General features: G+C 39.3%; 1 protein-coding gene across 1 annotated transcript; it reads right to left on the minus strand.

The window, feature by feature from the left end:
- Nucleotides 1-11,790: 11,790 nt before the first annotated feature.
- On the minus strand, nucleotides 11,791-14,212 carry LOC120516871 (cystatin-like). The gene is made up of 3 exons (XM_039738856.1): nucleotides 13,982-14,212; nucleotides 12,842-12,940; nucleotides 11,791-12,165 (listed from the first exon to the last, which is right to left on the minus strand). The coding sequence occupies exons 1-3, from the start codon at nucleotides 14,177-14,179 to the stop codon at nucleotides 12,079-12,081; spliced, it is 384 nt and encodes a 127-aa protein (XP_039594790.1). The 5' UTR covers nucleotides 14,180-14,212; the 3' UTR covers nucleotides 11,791-12,078.
- Nucleotides 14,213-20,030: the final 5,818 nt, after the last annotated feature.

Here is a 20,030-nt window from a genome sequence, read left to right on the forward strand (position 1 = left end):
ATCCCATGATCCATCTATTTGGATACCTTTCAGTGCTTCCAGAGAATCACTGATAACCTCCCCAGCGTGACGCACATCTATAGACTGGGCTTGCAACTTGGAATTTACAGGCTTCAAGACACTAAGAATTTTACAAGGAATTTTCCAACCTCAAAAAAACTTAAACCGTACCAGAAGTCCTGCTGTCTCTATGCGAATAGCCATCATAGCCCCACTGTCTTCAGAAACCTCAGACAAAATGTTCAGAATAGTCTCCTGATAATAAACAAGGCATGGAGTCATATCATAGTGACTTGTTCACTAGATTTCCAGTAGCCTTTTAAGTGAGGGTGTATTTTAATTTTGGGCTTCATATTAATGATGCAAAATAGAATGGAGTGACCCACAGAGGTCAAAGAAGTTTTTTACTCATGGAACTGCATGAACCACTGCTAAGTGCAGTCGATGGTTATAGAAGTGCATATATGTAATGTGTCTACCAAGCTTCTGTTACAACAATGTCTGCACTCCACCCTTGCTCCCACTCATGATTGAGACTTCATTATAACATTGGCTGATTATATTATCAGGACTGCAACCCTCAGTGGATAGGTGTCTGATCATTTCCGTGGTTATATATTCAGCATCTAGCTGAGTCAAGTCCACCAAACCAATTAAATGTTCCTCCAGAACAGAGATGTACGCAAACCATATCACTATTGCTAAATTTTCTATGTTACGTCTATCTAAATTTAGATCACTTTTGATACAGAATCCAGGAAAATCTGCATTTTCATATTTTTTTTTCACTTCATGCAAAACTAAACTGGCAATAATCTCATTTTGTATGTTTCTTGATATATACTTTGCATTTTGAGGAATGCTTTTTTGCTCTTTCAGGAATCCTTGTGCAATTGTGCATCCTTGTACATTAATGAAAACATCATCAGAGATGTCTTCAGAGTTACTTGTGCGAGACTGAGTGGATTCAGTGCTCCCACGAAAAGAAAGCTCATTCACACAGAGAAACCCCACTACTTCCCCTATGCTGATTAAAAGCACGAGACTTCTGACTAAGCATTCATTTAGGAAATACTTTTAGTATTGTTTGGGATGTTTCACTATTATTCAGATCACTTAGATCATTTTCAGCAGCAAGAACTACACTGCATCCTGCACTGTGTTGTTGCTAAATGGAGAGAGAACTGCTTGAACTGCTCACTTCATCTGAAGGCACTGCTCCTAAAGCCAGGAAGTTAGAGCTGACAACAGCACTGCCCTGATTGCCAGTAACAAGGGAACCAAAAGTCAATGTATGGTGTTTATGGCTTGTGTAGTAAGGGTCACCCAGCACAGTTTCTAACCAAGTAATTTTATTTAAACTGAGTGCTAATATCAACTTTTGTAAATGTGTAATTTTAAATACTTAAACGTTAAATAGTGTCCTAGTGAGCTAGCAATCTAATAATAATGATAAACAATAAGGATAAAACTTAAAGTATTTTTATTCAACCCAACACTAAAATAAACTACAGCAAAATTAACAGAAATTTTAACAAAATGGCTTCCTTAAATATACACAAATATTCTCTTCCAAATAACAGGCACCCACAAATATTCCGCAAAATTACGTTGGAAGGTCAAGGCAACAGCGTTATTTACTCTGCTCAGTCAGCAAATCAAAATTAGGAAATTGTGACAAGACCAGAAGAAATACAGTAGGATGCAAAAGTTTGGGCAACCTTGTTAATAGTCATTATTTTCCTGTATAAATCGTTGGTTGTTACGATAAAAAATGTCAGATAAATATATCATATAGGAGACACACACAGTGATATTTGAGAAGTGAAATGAAGTTTATTGGATTTACAGAAAGTGTGCAATAATTGTTCAAACAAAATCAGGCAGGTGCATAAATTTGGGCACCACAAAAATGAAATGAAATCAATATTTAGTAGATCCGCCTTTTGCAGAAATTACAGCCTCTAAACGCTTCCTGTAGGTTCCAATGAGAGTCTGGATTGTGGTTGAAGGTATTTTGGACCATTCCTCTTTACAAAACATCTCTAGTTCATTCAGGTTTGATGGCTTCCGAGCATGGACAGCTCTCTTTAACTCACACCACAGATTTTCACTTATATTCAGGTCTGGGGACTGAGATGGCCATTCCAGAACGTTGTACTTGTTCCTCTGCATGAATGCCTTAGTGGATTTTGAGCAGTGTTTGGTCGTTGTCTTGTTGAAAGATCCAGCCCCGGCGCAGCTTCAGCTTTGTCACTGATTCCTGGATATTGGTCTCCAGAATCTGCTGATACTGAGTGGAATCCATGCGTCCCTCAACTTTGACAAGATTCCCAGTCCCTGCATTGGCCACACAGCATGATGGAACCACCACCATATTTTACTGTAGGTAGCAGGTGTTTTTCTTGGAATGCTGTGTTCTTTTTCCTCCATGCATAACGCCCCTTGTTATGCCCAAATAACTCCATTTTAGTTTCATCAGTCCACAGCACCTTATTCCAAAATGAAGCTGGCTTGTCCAAATGTGCTTGAGCATACCTCAAGCGGCTCTGTTTGTGCTGTGGGCGGAGAAAAGGCTTCCTCTGCATCACTCTCGCATACAGCATCTCCTTGTGTAAAGTGCGCCAAATGGTTGAACGATGCACAGTGACTCCATCTGCTGCAAGATGATGTTGTAGGTCTTTGGTGCTGGTCTGTGGGTTGACTCTGACTGTTCTCACCATTCGTCGCTTCTGTCTATCCGAAATCTTTCTTGGTCTGCCACTTCGAGCTTTAACTTGAACTGAGCCTGTGGTCTTCCATTTCCTCAATATGTTCCTAACTGTGGAAACAGACAGCTTAAATCTCTGGGACAGCTTTCTGTATCCTTCCCCTAAACCATGATGGTGAACAATCTTTGTCTTCAGGTCATTTGAGAGTTGTTTTGTGACCCCCATGTTGCTACTCTTCAGAGTAAATTAAAGGAGGAGGGAAACTTACAATTGACCCCCTTAAATACTCTCTCATTATATGATTCACCTGTGTACGTAGGTCAGGGGTCACTGAGCTTACCAAGCCAATCTGAGTTCCAATAATTTGTTCTAAAAGTTTTGGAATCAATAAAATGACAACGGTGCCCAAATTTATGCACCTGCCTGATTTTGTTTGAACAATTATTGCACACTTTCTGTAAATCCAATAAACTTCATTTCACTTCTCAAATATCACTGTGTGTGTCTCCTATATGATATATTTAACGGACATTTTTTATCGTAACAACCAACGATTTATACAGGAAAATAATGACTATTAACAAGGTTGCCCAAACTTTTGCATCCCACTGTAAATGTGATTGGCATTTTCAAATGGGGCAAAATATAGTTGATCAATTGGGTGGGCAGAGCATAAATTTGGCTGGGCATTGACCCACCTTTCAAAATCGTGCCGTGGGTTAGATTAGATTAGATTAGATATATTTTATTTATCCCCATGGAGAAATTCACAAGCATAAGGCAGAAAAACATAAAGTACAAATATGTTCACTCGAAGAACAATATAATATAGAACAATAGAATAAAAACATGTAATGCACTGAATATTATACTAAAATCTGTACTATCTTCATATAGCTTTTGGCTGAAGTGAAAGGAAAGAACTGCCTAATGTCAATGGGTAGAAAAGATTCCCATAGAATAAATGGGCAAAATTATTCCAATTTTGCCACTACCTTCCTTTCCACAACAGCCTATAGAGTGTCATAGGTCAGTCCACCCTGAACCCAGAGCTGGCTTTTCCAATATGTTTGTTCAGGACTTTTGCAGTGCCTGAACTCTGATTGCTAAGCAAAAAGACTCTAGCATAGAATAATACACTAGTTAAAACAGACTGGTAAAACATTTCCAGCATTTCCTCAGAAAGTACAGTCTGCTCTGGCCTTTCTTATACAACCCAATTGTGTTGTCAGAGGAGCCCAGTTTGTTGTACATATGGACCCCCAAGTACTTATAGCTCTACACCACCTCCACTTCTTCCCCCTGGAAGATGACTGGTCTCAGTGTCTCCTTGACATGTCAGAAGTCCTCCGCCAACTCTTTTGTTTTGTTGATGTTGAGCTGCAGGTGGTTCTCCCTGCACCACAAGGCAAAGTCCTCCACCAGCTTCCTGTACACAGACACATCTCCATTATCAATACAATGATGGAGGAGTCATCTGAGATCTTCGGTAGATGGCAAGAGCTGTTAATATACTGGATTGCTGTTTTGTACAGGTTAAACAGAAAGGGAAACAAGATGATTGCCTGTGATGTCCTGATATTACACACCACCATCTCTGACACACAGTCCTTGAGCCATCACAAACCACTGTCTGTTGGATAGTTAATGCATGATCCCAGAGACTGTGTTAACAATCAAAGACATTTTTCTTTATTTGGTTGTAAACACAAGTACCTGGACAAACCCCACAGAGGCACAGGTTGAATGGTCAGTTGTTATCCTGTCATTATCCTGTAATTTACAGAGAAACCATACAGTTTCAAATTGACAAATCTCGCAAGCAGAATTAAATAAAAACTACAAAAATGCAGAGAAAGAAGTGCTCCGTACTAACAACCACCAAAATAACACAGGCATGAGTATGACTCATGTTTGTTCTTCAAATTGAGCATTTTTTTGCCCAATATACTATAGTGGGCCGATGAGGTGCCTCACAGCAAGGAGAGTGGGGTTCAAGTCCCAGGTGCTCACTGCATGGAGTTTGCATGTTTTCCCTGTGTCCATGTGCTTTCCTCCAGGTTTTCCAGTTTTCTCTCACAGTCCAAAGTCATGCAGGTTAGGTAGACTGGAGATGCTGAATAGGCCCCAAAGTGTGTGCTTTTACCCTGTCCTCTCCAGGGATTGTTTCTGCCGTGTGCTCAATGCTTGCTTCTTTGGATTAGCAGGTTTAGAAAATGGATGGATGAATGTATGAACTGAACCAACAATATGAGCCGGCATAAAGACCAAGAATCCATTTGGTCGAGACTGGCACGTGCCATGCAGTCCTACAGAATATTGCTGTACTAATTGTTAATTGCTATTGCTATGCTGTTGCCTCTAGAGTATAGGAGACATGCAAGTGAATAAATTATTATACCGTGTACACATTACAATGAACAAGAAGCAGTTTGGAAAAGAGTTGATTTTAAAATAGGCAATAATGCACCATTGAGAGTGAATTGAAACAACAAAAGTTGCACTCTGGGGAAGTATTGAACAGTTTGTTTCAGAAAAATAATACAGAAGACAAAAATAGAAGAAGCTTTCATCTTTAGATGCTAAGAGTTGATCGAGCCTCATAAAAAGGCAAATGTTGACAATGTTAGTGACAGCATCAAATGAACATGCTCTATGTATTGTCAAGCGAGGTACAATATACATGAATTCTGGGATGCTGTTTGTTCATTGCTCTCTAAGTTGGTGTCAGAATCCCCCTAGTGATTTTAATGGTGAACAAAACTAAAGCTGTAGGATTCATCAACTTTTGCAAGGCTTTATTCTTATTTTGAGTGACTGCTCAGGATCATTGAGTCTGGCATGGGTCAGGAGACTGGGGGTCAGATTTGGAGCTTATCATAGAGAAAATTGTAGGAATCCAGATGATAGGCGATTAGACACGTAGAGGTAGGGACCCCACTGCCATTACATAAGCGTCAGGTTAAAGTTTTATCTACAGACAAGATGCATGACTCAGAATGCAGATTAAATATACAGTAAGTATGTGAGGTAAGGTGGTTATTTATGGTAAGGGAGACAGAAGTTTTGAGGTGAGGTAGTTATACTCACTTATCATGGTGCTGTTACCAACGTGATGCACATTAATTAGCACATACAAGTAAAAAAAATTACAAACACAGAGGCAGGTCACAGAGAAATATGGGATGAGGTAACCAAATTCAGTATACTATATTCAGGTTTCTTGAGCTTTGGCATAGATCCTCCTCAAAGAAATAGCACCTTAATAAACTAATGCAGGAATGTGTCTAGGTTTTGATGGTATCAGAGTGTTAGCCCTGTTTTATGGGTGTCTAGGTCCATCCTTCTCTAAACTCTTACACTCTCATTTAACTTCAAAACATATTTTAATCAGTGCTTGAAATTATTGTCAGTACTCTGTGTTTTGTTGGCATTTTGTTTCTCCACGAAATAAGCTCATAGCTGAGTGTCTGTCCGTCAGGCACAATATATCAGGGGCTTAAGCCTCTGCTACCCTTCCAACTCCACTGTTTTTGCATTAGTCAAAACTAATGTTCTCAAGAAAGGTGGTGGCTAAAGCACATCCCACAGTAACGTTAATGACAAAAAGGTGTCATCAGCAAGTAATTGGTGCTTATGGTAACCCAGTGAATGTGTCTAGAAACTGAAAAACAGCAGAGTGAGCATAGAAACCTGAGTAATTGCAGATGTCACACACAGCAGTGAGCTAAAATGACAATTTAGGAAAATAAACTGCGTATGACTGGAGAGGCGTCAACATACTGTATCTAGTTTTGGTGCATTCCAGTCAGTCAAGCAGTCCTAGTAAGTTTTTAGATAATCTGTGTCGTAAGCGTCAGTGAGGTCAAGGAGAAGTAATGCAGAACAGAACAATAAAACATTAGCTTTCAAAATGAGGTTGTTCACAACAGAGACATTTTGCACCACAGTAGCACATTGGTTAGGACCGCTGATTTATGGATCCAATGTCCTGGATTCAAATCTCGTGCCTAGCCATTGTCCATGTGGAGTTTATGTGTTCTGCACATTTCTGCTTGAGTTTTCCTTCCACCTCACAAGTGGCATACTGGTTAGGTTAATTTATAATTGTAACTTTGCCCCAGCATGTGTGTTTGTGGGCCCTGTGACAGCCTGGGGTCCCTATTAAAGGCTACGTCCTGCCTTGCAGCTGGTATGGACTCCTGGTATCCACTGTCCTTAACTGGATTAGTTAGATTTGTTACTGAATGATTGACAGTTTGGTGAGTATGCAAAATATCATTAGAGACATAGCAAAGGACCTCTGAGTAAGCAGATTGTATATTGTAGTCCTAATAAGACTTCGTAACACTTCACTCATTTTCATTTTTGTCATTTTGGTTTTGAGAGCATAGAGATATGAGGCAATTATGATAATCTACTATAAAAAAGTGATTTTTTTTGTTGTAATGCCAGTAATTTCAGATGTGGCAGACTCTGCCTGACAACTTAAATTAAAATCTAAATGTTCTTTATATTTTTATTGTAAATATCTCTTAATTAGAATTCTATTAACCATTATATTTGCACATTTGAGGGACTGGAGCCTTCGCCCGGGATTGTTGCTGCCTACATTTTTGGTGCATGTTATATTTTATCAATTTTTCTTTAAAATATAACTTCAAACTTCAGTGATGTAATAAAGTTGGTCATAAAGAAATAAAGTGATGTGATGTTATAATGTGGGTAGTAAAGTTAGTGGTGCAATTCATATACCATATAATCAGTAGGTGGTGCTGTTGCCTCTTTTATTGCCTTGTAAGGAATCTTTCTTTCATTATATCCAGTACACCATTATATGAATGAACGTCTTCCGTTCATCTATCCATCCATCTATTTTTAAATTTAATTAACCAAATTTAAGGTTGAGGGGCTGGAATCTGACCTGTTAACAACAGACACAAAGCAAAAACACTCTGTGGATGGTGCAAAAGCACATCATAGGACATGCTCATGCTTTGTCTTACTCTAGACTAATTTGGAGTTAACAATTAACCTGACATGCACCTCTGATGTGAGATGTGAGAGAAAGAAAAAAAAGGTGTACCTGGAAAACATCCCAAATAGGCACAGGAACATTAGAACATTAGAACACTCTAGACAAGAACAGGCCATTCAGCCCAACAAAGCTCGCCAGTCCTATCCACTTGTTTCCTCCAAGAAAACATCAAGTCGAGTTTTGAAAGTCCCTAACGTCTTACTGTCTACCACACTACTTGGTAGCTTATTCCAAGTGTCTATCGTTCTTTGCGTAAAGAAAAATTTCCTAATGTTTGTGCGAACTTTACTCTTAACAAGTTTCCAACTGTGTCCCCATGTTCTTGATGAGCTCATTTTAAAATACAAGTCTCGATCCACTGTACTAATTCCCTTCATAATTTTAAACACTTCAATCATGTCACCTCTTAATCTTCTTTTGCTTAAACTGTAAAGGCTCAGCTCTTTTAATCTTTCCTCATAATTCAACCCCTGTAGACCTGGAATCAGCCTAGTCGCTCTTCTCTGGACCTTTTCTAGTGCTGCTATGTCCTTTTGTAGCCTGGAGACCAAAACTGCACACAGTACTCAAGATGAGGCCTCACCAGTGCATTATAAAGGTTGAGCATAACCTCCTTGGACTTGTACTCCACACATCAAGGTGCTATATAACCTAACATTCTGTTAGCCTTCTTAATGGCTTCTGAACACTGTTGGGAAGTTGATAGCTTAGAGTCCACTATGACTCCTAAATCCTTCTCATAAGGTGTACTCTCGATTTTCCAACCGCCCATTGTGTATTCAAACCTAATATTTTTACTTCCTATGTGTAATACTTTACATTTACTGACATTAAATTTCATCTGCCACAAATCTGCCCAAGCCTGTATGCTATCCAAGTCCTTCTGTAATGATATAACGGATTCCAAATTATCTGCTAATCCACCTATCTTGGTATCATCTGCAAACTTAACCAGCTTGTTACTTATATTCCTATCTAAATCATTTATATATATTAAAAAGCAGCGGCCCTAGCACTGACCACTGTGGAACACCACTCTTAACATCGGCCAGTTCTGATGAGGTTCCTCACACCATCACCCTCTGCTTCCTGTGTCTGAGCCAATTCTGCACCCATCTAAAAACATCACCCTGAACTCCCACTTCTTGATGCCCAAACCTCTCATGTGGCACCTTATCAAATGCTTTCTGAAAGTCCAGATAAATAATATCATAAGCTCCACTTTGATCGTATCCTTTTGTTGCCTCCTCATAGAATTCCAACATGTTAGTAAAACACGACCTCCCTCTTCTGAACCCATGCTGACTGTTCAGAATAACTCCTGTCCTTGCCATGTGTTGCTCAATCTTATCCTTAATAATTCCTTCCATTAATTTTCCTGTGATGCGTTAAGCTTACTGGCCTATAGTTGCTTGGATCTGCCCTGTCACCCTTTTTATATAATGGGATGATATTTGCCATTTTCCAGTCCTTTGGAATCTCTCCAGTGCACAGTGACTTCCTAAAAATATGTGTCAAGGGTTTATATATGTACTCACTAGCCTCCTTAAGAACTGGAGGGTAAATATTATCTGGGCCTGGTGATTTGTTTGATTTCATCTTATTTAATCTGAGCAGCACTTCTCCCTCTACAATTTCCAAATCCCTCAGTACCTCCTTAGTAGTCGTGTTTACCTCTGGCAGGTTATCCACTTGCTCACTTGTAAACACCTCAGAAAAATGTAAGTTTAGGGCATCTGCTATTTCACTGTCTGTATCTTTTAATTCCCCTTTACTATTTCTGATGAACTTGACCTCCTCCTTAACTGTTCTTTTACTACTAAAATACTGAAAGAATCTCTTGGGGTCTTCTTTCGCCTTATCTGCTATATTCCTCTCCAACTGTCTTTTAGCCTCTCTGATATCCTTCTTAATGGTTGCCTCATTTTCTCATACGCTCTACGATTCACTTTGCAGTCATTAGTCTTATATGCCTTATAAAGCAGTTTTTTCCTTTGCAACTTCTTTTTTAAATCTTTATTAATCCACCATGGAGTTTTTTTTTAGTTTTCTATTAATTCCAAATTTAGGTATGTATCTGTCCTGCATTACATGTAAAACATTTTTAAACCTGTTCCACTGCTCCTCGACTGTCTCCACATTTAAAAGCTTATCCCAGTGTATCCTTCTTAGACTTTGTCACATCTGCTCAAATATGCAGACTTCACACAGACATTTACAGGATATATGTGGACAGAATTTGAATTTTGGATATTGGAGCTATGAGCCTGCTCTACATACTGTAGATATCTCCATCCATTTATACATCTGTTAATCCTCCTATCCAGTTTGGTACAAATTGTGCCAGTGTGTACCTTAGCAGAATTTGGTGCAAGGTTGGAGGCAATCATGGTCTGGCAGCTTTTCCATCACACAGCACACATCCCCTTACTGAAATACACAGGGACATTTTATAGTCACCAGTCAGCTTAAACTACACGTGTTTGGAATATTGGAAAAAAACAAGATTACTTGGAGGAAAACCCTAACAGACAAAAGGAGAACACACACTCCATCTAGAGAATGCTTGGGAGTTAAACCCAAAAGTCTGGAGCCACAAAACAGTAATACTAAATACTGTGTCACAATGCCATCCTACTATAAATATACAGTATGTATTTCAAATTTACAATACTAATTTATCTTTGATTTATTGCCACAGTCAAAAGACAGGCTGTAGAACTGTGTAGTGTCAGGAGTTTCTTTAAGATGACCCAAGGCCTGGCTGGCCTTCATCATTGAAAATAGAGGAAGATGCTGCTACTGACACGTGGGGTGAATCATAATGGAGTCCTGAAAAATGACAATATAGGATAGCAGACACTAAAGGAATTAGTTATCTCTCAGCTGAATAATACATTCTTTATGAACATTTAAATATGAGCATGTTCTGTGCATGCTGCAAGTGCATATTGTTGACTCTTGAACCATCACTGCATCCAGTGGACCAAGCAGAATCTCAAGATAAGGAACTTTACCTGGAAGAAATTTAAACAGACTTTTGCAGTGCCCATTCATGTGAACATTCATAGTCACACAGATACAATTTAGAATTTCCAGTGAACTTAACATGCATGTCTTTGAAATGTGGGGGGAAAAACAAAATATGTGGGAAAAAAAATCCACACAGACACATACAATCTCCACTCAGGCAGCAATGAGGAATGGTATTCAGACGCAGAACGCTGGATCCAGCAGTGCTGATCAGTTGTGTGCACCCTCTGTGTTACTTCTTGCTGTACAGAATGGCAGAACTACAACCCTAGGAGCCCAAACTTGCAACTCTCAGGCTTGTCATTTTCATTGTGGAGTCTTTGTGTTTCCCCTATATGTGTTTGTGTTTTGAAAGGTTACTGAAATTTCCCCCTATATCCCAGTGATGTGCAAGTCAGATTATTTGGTGTATTTTGCACACCAGTCTATCCTGTGTGTGCTCGTCATTGGTCTGGTAAGCAAACCAGAGCTGACTCATATGTTATGTCAGATGCTAGCTGGCTGGTATATTTCCAGGGTCCTCCTGGTGTTAGTCAGGTTTAATTTTTTTTTAATTTGTGTTTTTTATAGTGCGGATATAAGATATTGTTTTATATTCATCCATCCATCCATTTTCTAACCCGCTGAATCCGAATACAGGGTCACGGGGGTCTGCTGGAGCCAATCCCAGCCAACACAGGGCACAAGGCAGGAACCAATCCAGGGCAGGGTGCCAACCCACCGCAGTGTTTTATATTCATATTTGACTTATTACATTCTGATGGTGCATGCCATCTTCACTCCTTTAGCAATATATGAGATTACTGTATACCTGTGTTATTTGATTAGATAAATTGTTTACCAGATAGCTACATTATAATATATCTTAAGCATTACTATTTATCTTGTTCCCTTCCTTCCAGTGGGTCAGCAATTTAAAACAAATGTTGTCATTTTCAAGTGTATTTGCTTAATTCTTTAATTTTTTTATTCTGCCCCATCATACACCTGAGTAGTGTCAATCTTTTTTATTGAGTCATTAAGCAGCTGAGCCCTAAAGCCTAAGACATTTCACAATTCTGGTTTACAGATTCATTTTGCTGCTTGTACTGAATGTGAAGTGAAGAAATACCCATTTTCATGACAAAGTGTTCATGTTCAAATATCTTTATTTTCATTTCATCCAATATTGTCTCAAATTTTTATTTTTCATTTTCAATGTAATAATTCTTCATTGAGCTGGTAATTTCATCAGCACTACAGTAATGTCAAGATTTGTTCTCAACTTGAATCCTTTTGCTGGCCTCCTACTGTTCTTTACTGACTGGGCTGACAGTTGTTTTCCAAAAGCTGGTTATAATTTCGCCAGGGTTGAGTGAAAACGACAAACTGGCAGTTCAAGATCTGCAACAAAAAACACAAATACAAACAGCCTTATTAGAAAAGAATTATGAATTGGAGAACATATTTCTCAGAAGTATCTAACAGAGTATTCACAGTTTCTTTTCCAAAACTATTTAAAATGTGCTTAAAATATTAGCAGTAGAGCATTAAATGCTTGATCTGTCAAGTGCACAGTAGAATGCATACAGTACATTTAAAAATACCAAAGAAAACTATTTGAATGATTGAATATTGAAGAAAATGAATTATGTGGTGTCAATGTAAGTATTTGCCAAAATATATTAGATTTGTTGTTTAAGTAGTGGATTTAATTCTTACATTCTTAAATTGTTAAATGTTTTTATATTCAAAGTCCTTCCCCTATTTTCTTTTTTTTTTTTTTTGTAATGTGTTGCTTTGCTGAAATCATTTTCACATTTTTCCAATACCAAATTATGCCTTACCTTTCCCAGTCCCTCTTGTATTAAATTATGTTTTTTTTTCTAGATCTAAATCAAACCACGTCATTTTAAATCAATGACATGGGATTCCAATGTTACTGTGGAGTAAATCACTATCCTGTGTTCATGCCACTCTCCTCTTCTGGAGTTGAGAGCCAGCACCACCAACTACTGTCATAACCATGCTGCCCACCAGTTTAATAATATGACCTACCCACACTAGACCACTAACTTACCTTATTTGTCAAAGGACATGACTCCACATTGCTGCTGCCCTTTTTGCACTGTGTTTCACCCACTTTCACTGTCAAGAAGTATTTCAGTCCAGCAACCACCTATTAAGATTAAACACAAATATTTTATGAGCAAGGGTTGCCCAGAATGTTTTATAACACTATTTTGTTATTAGTTAATTCCAGAATTGTTTGAACATAATCTAGGATTATTTACTGCATTTACTACATTTGCAATTTTTCTAAATAATCCCTGTCGGTGAGAAGAGACAACATGTATGCCCTTCATGAATTCTACACTTATTTCCATTTCCTCAATAATTTTGTCAACACTCCCAAATTTTTTTTTCCATTTTATTCTGAGGGCTCCAGAGACGTGTAAATCTGATGAACCCAAGGTACGTTGGTGTAGTGTGAATGGGGAGGTACAGTCCATCTGAGTTTAGGGATTACTTCCTATCTGTCTTTAAATTTGTTTGTGGTCTTTTCTTGTTATTTTGAAGTACTTTTAGCAATATTTTTGTGAGGCTGAATGCTCAAGTAAGCTTCTTTAATTTATAGATCTGGGTTAAAGTTTCACCACAAGACATAATATCTACTCAAACCAGTCCATCAGGATCCATCCAAATAGTAGCCATGATGTTACTTATTGAAGTAGTAACCTTAAACCTCTTCCTCAACACTGGATGATGCCACTTTATTGACTGCTTTTTGACCTTCAGTTCAAATTGATGGGTTGATGTTTTATCCTCAGTGACATGACAAACATAATTCACCTTTAGCCTTTTACCAGTAGAGCAAATCTGAGTATGCCTCTTTCTACATAGTTTTGTGATGCACAATTAGGCTTAATGGAGCCCAACTTTAACATACTTTTGAATATCCAACTACAGTATCATTGATTTTCAACTTGTATTGCAAAGACTGGATCCGTAAAAAAGATGGAATGTCCTAGGATATTTTTGAGTTTTGTCACTTATTCTACACTATCCCTTTACTGAAGCCACTACAGATTCGCTGGCAGCAACCTCTCCGGACCCCATGTCACTCAAAACATAATAAGTTTAGATTTGACTGCAAATCAAACATTTAATCATGTTAAACAATGTTTGAAAAATGAACAAAAATAAAACTCATATTTACCTGGTTCTTGGCAGAGATAACCTTCAGTAGTTTGTAGTCATAATCATTTGAAGAAATTGTGTTGTATGTGGCGACAGCATAGCGAGCGGCATCTTGCACATCTTCTCTGGCTGGAGACACTTCTTCAATTTCTCCTGTTGCCAAGACCACAACAGCAGTGGAGAGAAGGAAGCACAAAGTCTGACACCAGGAAGCCATTTTCTCTTAGCAGAGCAGATGTGGGTGAAAAAACCTCAGGCTAGTCAGGCTTATATAACACAAATTATCGCCTGCTTGTATGCACAAGAAATCTGCAAGCTAAAGTAACAATCGAATTTTCACAGTTTACAGATATGATTAAAACTAAAGTTTAGACTTATGACTTAATATACTGTTTATCAAGATTGGCAGAAATAAATTAAATCAGTTTATAGAAAAGGATTTTGCAAATGCAAATTTCAGGGCTAGCAATGCAGAAACAAAGGATGAAAAGATCTGCTGTTTTCTTTGGTTTCTGTAATCTAATCTTTGTTATATTCATTTGAACCTTCTTAAAATAATATTCTTATTTTGCAAACACCAAACAAACCATGCTATAAAAATGATCAGTTAAAAGGATTTGCTTTATGCAGTATCTCTGATAGAGCACGTCTAGAGCTCTTGGCTTTTGTTGGAATGTGATTGCTACAGTTATTGCCACATACAGTATGGCCTTCTTTGGAATAAAGCTTTGACAACAGTTTTAAGACTTTATCAAAGTTCCTCCTAATTCCAACCATCTGTTTTGTGAACCTACTTTTTCTACTATAATGTTGTGAGATGCCAAGATCTCAATTTATTTGATAAGACCAGGTGGGTCGTTGTGTGGTGGGTGCGGCAACGCACTCTCAGCAAATGCTCCCAACCTTTCCCTACTGCTGTCTACGGAAAAACACGAAGAGACAAATGGAGCTTTGGAAACCAAAGATGCAAAGGCTTAATCTTTAAATCTGATGGCCCAGAACATGAAATGTATTTAGATGTAGAATGCCAAGTGGCCAGTTGACCTATGTCACCAGAACTGTAACTTTGCATTTTATAACTGGCCATGGACTATCTTTTCAGGTATGCTGTTAAGTGGAGTTATAGTTTTTCAGAATTTTATCAATGGGCTTAATGTCATAAATTTAAGTTGATGTCCGACCTATTTTCTGTGCTTCTCCAAATAAATAATGTCTGTTTTAGATTGCTTGTTATTATTTTATACCTTTAAATTTGTGCTGGCAGTCTATAACTGCACTTAGTGAAGAGAGCTACCTCTCAGCCACCTCAAACATGTCATGCAGATTTATGTCTACTTCTGTACCATAAGGGACACCATTAAAATTCTTCTTTTTTGTTTACCAATGGAAGCTGAGAGGAATGGTTTGTATAAAAAAACTTAACTTATACTATATGCTCAGATTCCACATATACTTTGAGAATGTGAAATATAATATAAAATCATTAAAGCATGGTACTGTTACATGGTACTGTGAGTCAAGTGGACATGGTCATGAGTAGTACACAGGGTCCATAGGGAACTGTGCTGGCTTATTTTCCTGTTTACCCTGTACACCTCAGACTTTAGATACAATACTAAATCATGTCATCTTCAGATATTTTCCAAGCACACAGATATTGTTGGGTGTACAGTATCAGCAGTGGCAGGAGAATGAATACAGGACACTAGTGCAGGATTTGTTGAATTCTGCAGACTGAACCACCTCCAGCTCAACATCAATAAGACAAAAAAAATAATCCTTCACTTCTGGAGGGTCCAACCCACCCTGCCCCTGGTTCTTATTAACGGTGAAGACTTGCAGGCGGTGAGGACATACAGATATCGTAAGGTGTATCTAAACGACAGGCTTGATTGGAGGATATATACAATAAGGGTTAGAATCACCTCTCTTTCCTGAGGAGGTTGACATTGTTTGGTTTATGCAGGCCACTCTTACATGTTTTCTGCAAGTCTGTACTAACCAGTGCATTTTTCTGTCTGGTAGGTAGTTTGCCAGGGAAATGGAATTAGTGCAGGGGTGCCAACAGACTGTGAACGCTGGCCCCGGCACAGACAGACGGACACCATGTTGTCACCACACACCATTTATTTACAGTAATATTATTTACAAGTTGCTCACGTGCACCCCCAGTGCCTTCTTGCACCGATTTCCCCAATGTCCAGGCCCACAGTCTCTTGTGCCTTCCTGGCTGCCTCCAGTCCTCTCTCTCCAGCTCTGTCCGCTTCCTCCCGACATCCACCGGTGACTGGAGGGAGGCGGCCCCTTTTATGGGAACCCGGACGGGCTCCAGCTGCTTCCCGGCACTTAGCGGTGACCACACCCCTGTGTGGCGGAAGTGCCGGCTGCGCACTCGGAAGCCGTCCGTGTCTCCCCGGTCGTCTTCCCCCCGGCACTTCCTGGTGTGGCGGAAGTGCCGGGCTCCCGGGATAAACAGGCACTGGGGCGCCGCCTGGCGGTGGCCACGGGTCCCTACAGGGCTGGGCTTCAAAGCCCCCTACCCGAGGCCCCTGCATAACCAGGGACGGACGCCCCACTCGGTCTGGAGGAGGCACACGCCCTCCTCCGGTCCTCCAAGGCGTCCCGGCTGGGCTCCATCCCCGGCCAAAGACCACACGGGGTAAACCGGCATCGGGGCGCTGCCTGGCGGTGACCACGGGCCCCTACAGGGTAGGGCTTCCATGCCCTCGACCCGTGGCTCCCAACAGAACCAGGACGGACGCCCCCTCGTGGTCTGGAGGAGGCACAAGCCCTCCTCACGTCCTCCTGGGCGTCCCAGTCGGGCTCCAGCCCCGGCCGGGGACCACAAGACTAAACAAACTGAATAAAAAGGCTGTTCAGTCTTGAGAGTCAAGCTGGACTCACTGGAGGAAGAGGTAGAACAGAGGTCACTCGTAAAGTGGCTTACTATCCCGGACAAGGACTCTCACCTCCTGTATGACGTTTTGACTGAATAGAGGAGCACATTTAGTAACAGACAACTGAGACAACTGCTTTGCTCCAAGTAGCACTGTATGAGGCTGTTTGTACCCCCAGCTATCAGGCTCTATAATAAGTCACCAGATGGTCGAGGTGGCCTTGTTGCCTGTGTGTTGAAAAGTACTAAGTTGGTCTAGCAGACATCTTAACAGACAACGATGCTATGTGCAATATACTGTGCCAATGACTGACATCCTGTACATGGAAGTGTAACTGATAAGTATGTGCAATTCTAATCACTTTACACTTAATTCTGGTTATATGTGTATTTGTACCTTGTTCACATACTTATGTGATTATGATCATTCTTTTTACAGTATATAGTATATATTTGTGACATTTTTGTCTACCGTTCTAACTCTGTAATTTCCTCCATGTCAACTCTACAATTGCTACATACAATACTTTAGTAAGACTAAGTTCAGGGTCCATTAATCTGTTATGATCCTGTTAGGTAGTCTGCTATACCCTAAAGTTTTCTATTTTTTTTGTCCACATATTAGGATCCTATTCAAAGTCCAAAGAATCCATTTTATACACAAAGAACCATTCACAGAAAGAAATGGTCCTTTGTCAAGTAGTGCTTCTACGAGAAACCACACAATTCATTAAAGTGCCTTTAAAGGATTTTATTCTATTTTTAAGAGTTTAGCTTTGGGAGACTGGGTTTAATTTCAGGCCAAGTAACTGTCTTTGGGAAGTTTACATATTTCCCATTTCCCTTCCCAGTGAGACTACTCCTAACACTCAGGCTTTTCCTCAACATCCCAAAGATGTGTACCATATTATTTGGCAAAGCTTAATTGTTCCAGTAAGTGTGAGTGTGCCAGTGTATTCTTCTAGGTTTGGTTTCTGCCTTGCATTCTTTATGAGAGGCATAGGCTCCAGTTCTGCATGAGCCTGAAATAAATTGAGTTTAATAATGGATGGAAGGATAATGTTATGCGAATCACTAGCAGGGAAATAATCTGTTCTAAAGACGCCACTGACTGTCTATAGGTTTTTATCACTCTTAAGTAAAATCTTTTTCTCAGAAGTATTATTGCGGTAGAATATAATAAACCGCTTCAAAGGCCTAATATAAGACCAGTGTTCAGGCTGTCTCACCAGTTTTATTAATTTGTCCTCTACCAAACACTTATTTGTATACCTTTCAAAAAGACAAACTAGGATAAAGAAGATGAATCATTCCTGAAATGTATTGGAAATGTTGCATTGACATTTACAAGGACGACCTGGTCATGTTAGAGGCTGATCCTGTGCACACAGATAACGTGGAGTGGCTAGTAAAAGCTTCATGACACTCAACCATCACCTGGTGAATGAGCAGAAGTGGTCAAGCACTGTGTCCATTCTATTGTTATGATTTTTTAAACAAATGCATGTTTACACAATATACTCAAATTAAAGTTAGTATATAATATTGAGTATATGGTCATATACTATTTAACATTATCATTTACTGAAAGATGAATAAACAGGAAGGGTCTTAGTCAAGGAGGTAGCCAAGAACCAAATGGTAATTCTAACAGAGCTTCAGAAGTCCTCTACTGAGATGGGAAAAACTGTCGGAAGGATGGCCATCTCAACAATACTGTCAATGAGGCATTTGTGGTAGAGTGGTTAGACAAAAGCCACTCTTGAGTAAAAGGTATATGACAGCCCACTTGGAGTTTGCCAAATGACATTTAAAAGACTCTGATGGCATTGGGAAAAAGATTCTCTGGTCTGATGAGACAAAACTTGAACTCTTCCGGCAGAACTCTAAGCACCAGCCTAATGCCATCAGTATGGTGAAGTATGGAGGTGACAACATCATGCTATGGTGGTGCTTCTCCGCAACAGGGACAGGGAGAAATGGTCAGAATTGAGGGAAGGATGAATGCAACCAAAAACAGAGAGATCCTTGAAGAAAAACTGCTCCAGAGCATATGCAGCCACAGACTGGGACAATAGTTCAAGTCTCTGGAATGGCTTCAGGACAAGTCAAAGCCCAGACATAAACTCCAGAGAATGTCTGTGGCAAAACCAGAAAAGGTCAAGTTTACTAATGCTTTCAGAGGATCTGCTAGGAAGATTGGGAAAACTGTCCAAATCCAAGCGTGCAAAGCATGTACAGTATATAAGTAGGTTTTTTGATTAGAAGACTAAAGGTAGGCATGGCTTATGTACACATTTGCTTCTTTTCCACAGTGCAGCGTGGTTTTATTTGAGATTTTTGTTTGAAGATAAGGAAACGATAAAGAAACCATATGAAAGAATAAAGGTCATATTATCTGATCCATTGTGAAACCTCAAGTCATAAATTTTCCACAACAGATATGATGGGAAATTTTTACACAAAAACTGCTAGGTACTGGAATCACCAACAGGAATCATGTGTTACCATACTGGTCTCTGATATAAATCTTTTTAAGTAAATACTTCAGAATATATGTATACTGTTTACATTATATAGGGTGATCCAGATCTAATTATGCAATTTTCATTACACTATAACTTATTAAGTTTATTACATAGAAAATCACCCGAAAAATCCCAGACCATCTAGAAGTGTGCAAACGGACGAAATGAAGAATCGTCTTCATGCTGAACTGGAATCGTCCCCACATAAATCAAAGTCATCCAGATGATCTGGATCTGCATGATTAGATCTGGACCACCCTGTATAAACCAAAATCCCCTGACGAGGCAATCTGGATTATCACCCACCAAATACTCAGCCTTGCACTGGCCTCCCTTCAATTGGGTGCCCATAAAGATGAACACATCTAACACTCACACTCAATACAAAGTACACAGAATATTGATTAGTTTTGCTACATTAATTTCTTTTTATCTTTGTCTTACTCTTAGTTTTAATTTCATGTTCTGACCATAGTGTAAGTCATTCTTTAATGGCCCAATGAAGCATTGACTAACCAATTCAGATCTGGCATTTGGTTTCAGCTACTCTTTGCCAGCTTGTCAAAATGGAATGATTAGTTATCTCTTCTTTTAGAACTTCGGTGTACTTTTAATTCCAACATTCTCATTAGAGAATTAAGAAG

The sequence above is a fragment of the Polypterus senegalus genome, chromosome 16 (genome assembly GCF_016835505.1).
Source record: "Polypterus senegalus isolate Bchr_013 chromosome 16, ASM1683550v1, whole genome shotgun sequence".
NCBI classification, from domain to species: domain Eukaryota; kingdom Metazoa; phylum Chordata; class Cladistia; order Polypteriformes; family Polypteridae; genus Polypterus; species Polypterus senegalus.

Excerpts from the sequence above, each read along its gene's own strand:
- LOC120516871 (XM_039738856.1), bottom strand. The coding sequence starts at position 14,179 with ATGGCTTCCTGGTGTCAGACTTTGTGCTTCCTTCTCTCCACTGCTGTT. Across the intron at positions 12,941-13,981 it reads TTATCTCTGCCAAGAACCAG|GTGGTTGCTGGACTGAAATA; the intron begins GTAAATATGAGT and ends TAATCTTAATAG. Across the intron at positions 12,166-12,841 it reads CATGTCCTTTGACAAATAAG|ATCTTGAACTGCCAGTTTGT; the intron begins GTAAGTTAGTGG and ends TTTTTGTTGCAG.